The sequence below is a fragment of the Frankliniella occidentalis genome, unplaced genomic scaffold (genome assembly GCF_000697945.3).
Source record: "Frankliniella occidentalis isolate FOCC.00 unplaced genomic scaffold, Focc_3.1 Scaffold398, whole genome shotgun sequence".
Lineage (NCBI taxonomy): Eukaryota > Metazoa > Arthropoda > Insecta > Thysanoptera > Thripidae > Frankliniella > Frankliniella occidentalis.
The window spans coordinates 7,384-13,874 of record NW_026267520.1 but is presented as its reverse complement, the minus strand read 5'-3'; the positions used below and the strand labels follow the sequence as shown (position 1 = coordinate 13,874).

The following is a 6,491-nucleotide window of genomic DNA, read 5'->3' as shown; positions in this document are numbered from 1 at the left end:
CTAATCTACCGCAGTGAGGCAGTGGACTTATCAGACGTGCACCGAGTTCGGCTACTTCCAGACCTTCTCCGGCAAAAACGTCCCCTTCCCCGCGCCGTACAACGCCGTGGACTTCTCTTATCAGCTGTGCAAAGATCTATTCGGAGACGCGTACGTACCGACACTGCGCGTTGATCAAGAGTTGGAGGTGCAGAGATGAGGTAAAGATAACTCCGATGCTCCGCTCTGCGCAGCTACGACGAGAGCGTCGTGACCGCGGCCATCGACCGCAGCAACCTGGTGTTCGGCGACAGGAAGCCGGACGTCACCAACGTCATCTTCGTCAACGGCAACATCGACCCCTGGCACGCCCTGGGCATCCTGAGCGACGTCAGCTCCCTCGCCCCAGCCGTCTTGGTGGACGGTAAGTGTTACAGGAGGCCCACTGGCAGTGGCAGTACTTCTGTAGTAATTATTATCAATTTATTAATGAAAATGGGGGTTCGTTTCCCATTCCAGGCGGCTCTCATTGCGCGGACATGAACGCCCCCAACGCGATGTACGACACTGTCGACATCACAAGCGCGCACGACAAGATCCACGCCTTCATCAGGAGTGCACTGTACGAGGACCCCAATGGCGACCCGGCCGACTTTTAAAAACACGAACTGTACATGAACCTTAATAAAAACACATAGAAAATATGTACTCATGGCTATTGTTATTCTCCCCTCAAGGAAGAGATAAATTCGAATTATAGTCCCCCGTCTCTGATAAGGGTTATCACTCGCCTAGACCGACAACCCACCCCCCGCCACCCCCCACCCTTTCCTCATCGAGCTAGGCGTCAGTCAAAAACACTTGAAGACCCCGCACGCGAACCGCACACCGCGCTCGCATTCCTCTGCACGATGATTCGGCACTTGTTGTCTCATTTCGAGCCCTCCTCCAATCAGCGTGCAGGGCAGTTATGGCGACGCTGAATGGTTGAGGGGCGAAATCGGCGTTCTAGGTGCCTGGTCACGTGGCCGCGGGGACGGCGCGCTGCTCCTCCTCCGTGGGGGGCGGGCACGGGGACGGGCCCCGGAGCTGGACGCTGCTGCTGCGCCGCCCCCGGGCCGACTGCGACCCACGCCCACGCCCGGGCGGTGCGATGGGCCCCCGGCGCTGCCAGAACACCTGCCGCCCCTTGAGGTACCTGACGGCCTCCTCGGCGAGCCCGGAGACGGGCAGCCCCTGCAGCTCTGTGAGAGAGCAGAAGCAGCCCGTTATCAGTGCGATTACAGCAGCTCGGGGCTCTCCCGGTTGGGAACCAAAACACCCAAAACAGACGTCAATTCAATACAACTTTCCGCATATACGTCAATCCGACTTCCATGCTCGATGTCAGATACCGGCGACCAAGGTTATGACTTACTGGGGTCTCGGGCGATCTGCTGCAGAAACGTGGCGTCTCGCCCGAGGGAGGGTGGCACCCTGTCCAGGCCGGGGCGAAACGCCCGGTCGCCCTCCACGTCGGCGTCCTGGGGCCGGGGCGGCAGCCCCTCCCTGCGCGCCGCGCTGCTGCCAGAGCTGCTGCTGTGCGTGCGCGGCGACGCGCCCTGGAGCCGGCACCGCGGCCGGGCGTCAAAGCAGTCGAAAGGGCGGGCCGACGGGGAGCAGGCGACCGGCGGGGGTGGGCTGGGGGGGATCTCCATGAGCCTCTCGCGCAGGTGCTTGTTGCGGCCGTCGTGAGCGTTCGTCACGCTCAGGATGAGCGCGATCTGGCGCGCCTCCTCCTCGACCCCGGTCGTCGGCGCCACCCCCGTCACGGCGGCGCACCCGAGGCCGGCGCGCCGCAGGTCGCTGTACTGATGCGCCGTGTTGCAGCTCTCGCAGAGCCCCGGCAGCACCTGCGACTGAGCACACACGCTCATGCACCCGCACAGCCCGCGGCCAACCTCACCCCAGGACGCCGACGCACCGCAGAGTCCGGGTAGTGCTCCGCTGCCCATTGGTCCTCCCAGGGCGAGCCGCCGTCGTCGGCTGGGTCCCCTGCCGTCGTGGTCCGCAAGGCCCCGAGCGCGCCCATCTCAGCGGCCCGGCGCGCCGACCCCACGCTGCTCTCCTCGTCCGGCCAGACGCCCTGCTGCATCAACCTCTCGCAAGACGACAGCGCGAAGTCCATGGGCAAGCCTGCGGAAAGACAAGATCGACGAGGCCCAAGTCTGAATTCTATCCGTCCCCCACTTTTCGTTCCTCTACCTCCCGGACGCTTACAGCCGATGATGTTCATGATGGCCTCCCGGCAGCGATGGATGCCCTCGCGGAAGGCCGGGTTGTCCGGGCGGAGTCGGCTGCCGCGGTGGAACATGACCAGGGCCTTCTCGAAGTGGCCCATCGCGTAGAGCGCGCGCGCCTTGTGGAGGAAGGCGGCGTTGCTCGTCTTGTCCAGGTCCAGGGCGTCCTCGGCGTCGAGCAGCGCGAGGCGCGGCTGTCCGAGCTGCTGGTAGCACTGGCTGCGCTCGAGCAGCGCCGCCTTGTGCGCCGGGTCCAGCAGCAGGGCCTGCTCGGCGAGCTGCAGCGCGGCGCGCGCCTGGCCCCCGCGCCGGTGCGCCCTGGCGAGCGCGGTGAGCCCGGAGGGATGCGCGCACGCCGGCAGGCTCAGGCCCCGGGCGGCGGCCAGCGCGCGCCGCTGCTGCTTCAGGCTCAGCTTGATGTCCTTCTCGCCCATGACGACGGCCGCGTTGCGCGTCTTGTCCGTGTACTGCTCGACGCCGCCCTCGCCGTAGCTCAGCAGCATGAGCCTCCGCCGGTGGCGCCGCTGCCGCAGGATGTTCCGCATGTCCTCGCGGCGCCGGGAGCGCGCCGTCGACTCGCCGGGCACGCCGCCGCCGCCGACCGACGCTGACATCCCCGACACGGATCCCACGTCACGGATCTCTCGACGGCCACTTTCATCCTCCCCTTCTGGAAGCACAGTCCAGCACGTCGTCGACTTTTAGTTGTAAAAGACCACACCGAGAGGCATCAGACCATCCACCGTGTTCCACAGAACGGTCCCCGTGGATCGAGATGCACAGGCTCGAACCTGCTTCAGCCCTTGCAGAAGGAGACTAAGCAAGCCCGCAACGCTCGACGGGCCAGCTCGACAGCCCCGAGCCCCTGCGGATCGTGAATAGGCAAGACCGCCACGCACGCGTGCTCGGCGGGCCGGCCTGACACCTCAGAGCCCCCTGCGGAGAGAGAGTAGACAAGCCCGCAACACACGCGTGCTCGACGGGCCAGCTCGACAGCCCCGAGCCCCTGCGAACCGTGAATAGGCAAGACCGCCTCGCACGCGTGATCGACGGGCGGGTCGAAGCCCCTGCAGGCCCCATACGCGTGATGAACTACGTACCTGGAGCCTCTCCCGCCTCGCCGGACGGCACAGGCGACGCCCCCGCCCTCCTCTCGCTGTCCGAGCTGCGGTCCACGCCGCTGCTGCTCGCCACCTCGGAGCCGGAGAAGGACGACTGTGTCTCTGCAAAGTCAGCAGCGTCGCACCCCCGCGTCATCATCACAGCCCTGTTCCCCTTACCTTGTCATTATACTCCTCCTCCTCGTCTCCCACACTCCTCGCGACGTACCGTACAGGCGCAGACGCATGAAGTTGGTGAGGATGTCCTTGTCCCTCCGCAGACGCTCGATCTGCTTGGCCTCCTCCAGCTGCAGCAGCTGGCGCCGCCGCTGCCGGTGCAGCTGCAGGTGCACGCGCCTCCGCATGCGTAGGGAGCGACGCGCCAGGTCCGCCAGCTTGGACTGGCCGATGTCTCTGATCTCCCGCGGGTCGCCGTCCTCCTCGTCCGAAGCGTCGCCGTCGTCGAGTTCCCCGTCATCCTACGGCAGGAGGGGGGGGGAGATGGGTCTCTTGCTGTGCGACACATACTACTGCCCGGGTGCTCGTGTGCACCGGCGCCGTCCCGCCGCGTGGCCCACCTTGCTGAAGCCCTCGTTGACCGTGATGACGGGGGTGCTGGTGCAGAGCATGGCGCCTCTGCTGCTCGCGGCGGGCTGGTCTGCCCTGGAGTGGCGGTGTGGCCCGCGGCGGTCTGCTCGAGCCTCGCCGAATATTGAGCGGCGTTCTCGCCGGCCGCCGCGGCCTCCATGTGGGAGGGCAGGTAGCTCCCCCAGCGGCGATCCGGCCGGAGTCTGTCCAGTCGTCCAGTCCCGTGGCACCCGTGAAGCCGTTCCTCATTGGGTACAGGGCGGGTCGCCCCATCCCTTCCCCAACTCTAAGCCCCCTCGACAGCGTGTGCTCAACAGTGTTTTCAGTCAAAAATCTGTCCACACCTTGGACCGGGAGGGGGGGGGGGGGCTGAAGCTACACCGCGGTACTGCGGTTGGAGGGCTCGACAGATCGATACACCCGCCTACGCCTAGCTGCAGGCAGTTTGAATGTGCGCTGTACACATCATGATGTGCCCCAGCCTCGCCACCACCTGGGCAATATCCGGGCTCCGTGCCGTGGTGGCGGGCGAAGGGGGCGGGGCTCCTTTTTCAACAACCGCTATCTCTCCGTGCCGAATATCACATGATTGCCTGACACCAGCAGACACCGTGAGCCCCCCTCCCCTTCCTCCCCCGCACGTTGTGGCGTGCTGGGCTGGCGTGCACCGTGCACCAAGAACGCCCAGACCGCACACCGCACCCAAGCGACTGGAACACGTGAAAATCAACTTCACATCCGCCGCCCCCGCCCGAGGAGCAGAGGTGAGGGCGCAGCGGGAACGCTGGCGGTGGCGTCTGCCAAACTCCACGTTCACATTTAAGGTTGCCAGTGGATGGTGATGGGTGTCAGGGCGGTGCCTGCCTAGGCCTCGGGAGCCTCGGGAGTGCCCCTCGCCGCCGCCACCACCACCCCGCGCCCCTCGACCTGCCGCCCCGCGGCAGGAACTAATCTCCGAGCAGAAAGGACCGCCATCCATCATAGGGACCCACCGACACCTCATTACCGAAACACTTGGGGTCGGGACTAGAGGGGGTGGCTACACCCCGAGCTACAGCCCGAGCTACAGCCCGAGCTACAGCCCCACCCTCAACACACCCATAAAGGTCTATAAACTGAAAGTAACCACGATGGCGCTATGGCCAATGCTCATGCTGTAAGCGATGGAGTAGGGTCACCTCCCCCATGGGGCCGATGCAATGCATGGCCACGATGGCCACTTCCCCAGCCCTCCCATAGGGCTTCTAGAGGGGAGGGGAAAGAGAATCACCTCTACACCCCCCATTTCCTTCCAGGGCGTAAGGGAGGGCCACTAGCGTAAGGTACCCCCATCCATGCTCATGCTCCCCGACCACTCTACTCTCTCCTCCCCCTCCTCCCTCTCCTCCCCCACCCCTCCACTCCCACTGCCTTATCGACGGCAGTAGGTTAGGTTTGCTGTCAGTGTAACATATGATTGTCAAATCGATGTAAACAAACTTAGCAGCACAGAGTATTTTTAAGTTTTATCGTCTTTCAAAGTGAGTGTTGGGGTTCCGGGTGCAGTGGGAAATCTCTAGTTTGTTTCTCCAGCGACCACAGCTGTCGCTTTGCCTTCTTTAGTCTGATTTCCGATTGAAACAAAATATTAACACAAGAGCAAACTTGTTTCAGTTTTTAATTGTCACGGAAATCGGACAAATTAACTCTTATTTTGTCTTTTGTGTTTTTCGTTTTATGAAATTGTTATAAGGTTTCTTTCGTTCATATGCAAACATTATTTGATTTTCCTGATGCACTCGAAAGAGGTTATGGTTGTTTTAACCTAGTTGTTTTGAATGCTTTCAGATGGAGTTCGCAGATTTGATTCAGACACCCAAGTTGGATGGAGTTAAAATGCGTGGGCCATTTCACAGTCCGGTCGATGGAACATTATGTATTACTGGCCATCATATTATTCTGTCATCCCGCAAAGAAGGAGTTGAAGAGCTCTGGGTTTGTTTTCATTTAAAAGGCAAATAAAACCTTAGCTTTTTAATATCTTATAAAATCTTTTAATATTTATGCTCCACACAATTCATCACAGCTGCTTCATCGTAATGTTGATGCCGTTGATCGCAAACCTGACAGTCAAGCTGGTGGTGGAACTCTCATCATCAAATGTAAGGATTTCCGTTGTATTGAACTGGAAATCAAGGAGCAAAGGGAATTTCTAAATGTTGCATCTTCAATTGAAAAATTGTCAAACATAGGTGGGTAATATCTATTCTTGTTGTTAACTCATTCATATATTTCTTGAGAGTCACAATTATGTTTGTTTTACAGTGGAACCAACTTTGCTGTATCCCTTCTTTTATCGCCCCATGTACACAATTCTAGAAGATGGGTGGACAACATTTCGTCCTGAAACAGAGTTTAACAAACTGGTGACTGCTTTATCAGAAGAATGGAGATTCTCCTATGTAAACAAAGACTATAATGTAAGAAAATGGGACAAGAACTTCTTTTAAATTTCCAAACATTGTACTTCCTCTTCTAAAATATTTTATTTGTTTTTCTAATCATC

General features: G+C 60.1%; 4 protein-coding genes across 6 annotated transcripts in view; 2 read left to right on the top strand and 2 right to left on the bottom strand.

The window, feature by feature from the left end:
* Positions 1-687, top strand: part of LOC113206355 (putative serine protease K12H4.7) — a 7,056-nt gene extending 6,369 nt beyond the window's left edge. Inside the window, exons 6-8 of one of the 3 annotated variants that reach the window (XM_052274477.1) lie at positions 15-150; positions 234-403; positions 499-687. In XM_052274477.1, the coding sequence (XP_052130437.1) occupies positions 15-150; positions 234-403; positions 499-638 (446 nt within the window). In that variant the 3' untranslated portion in view covers positions 639-687. The remainder of the gene's footprint in view (positions 1-14; positions 151-233; positions 404-498) is intronic. The other 2 variants (XM_052274478.1, XM_052274479.1) reach the window with 2 other exon arrangements.
* Positions 688-1,401: 714 nt separating this feature from the next.
* Positions 1,402-2,918, bottom strand: LOC127751261 (uncharacterized). The gene is made up of 2 exons (XM_052274483.1): positions 2,239-2,918; positions 1,402-2,154 (listed from the first exon to the last, which is right to left on the bottom strand). Exons 1-2 carry the CDS (start codon positions 2,870-2,872, stop codon positions 1,892-1,894), a joined length of 897 nt encoding a protein of 298 aa, XP_052130443.1. The 5' UTR covers positions 2,873-2,918; the 3' UTR covers positions 1,402-1,891.
* Positions 2,919-3,350: 432 nt separating this feature from the next.
* On the bottom strand, positions 3,351-3,987 carry LOC127751259 (uncharacterized). Its single transcript, XM_052274476.1, has 3 exons — positions 3,937-3,987; positions 3,588-3,837; positions 3,351-3,481 (listed from the first exon to the last, which is right to left on the bottom strand). The coding sequence occupies exons 1-3, from the start codon at positions 3,985-3,987 to the stop codon at positions 3,351-3,353; spliced, it is 432 nt and encodes a 143-aa protein (XP_052130436.1).
* A 1,328-nt stretch (positions 3,988-5,315) lies between these two features.
* Positions 5,316-6,405, top strand: LOC127748728 (myotubularin-related protein 9-like; the record flags this gene model as incomplete). The annotated part of the gene is given in 4 exon segments (XM_052274475.1): positions 5,316-5,466; positions 5,774-5,920; positions 6,012-6,177; positions 6,251-6,405. Coding segments are annotated over 3 exon segments (468 nt in total), but the record flags the coding sequence as incomplete, so codon positions are not given.
* Between the last annotated feature and the right edge of the window lie 86 nt (positions 6,406-6,491).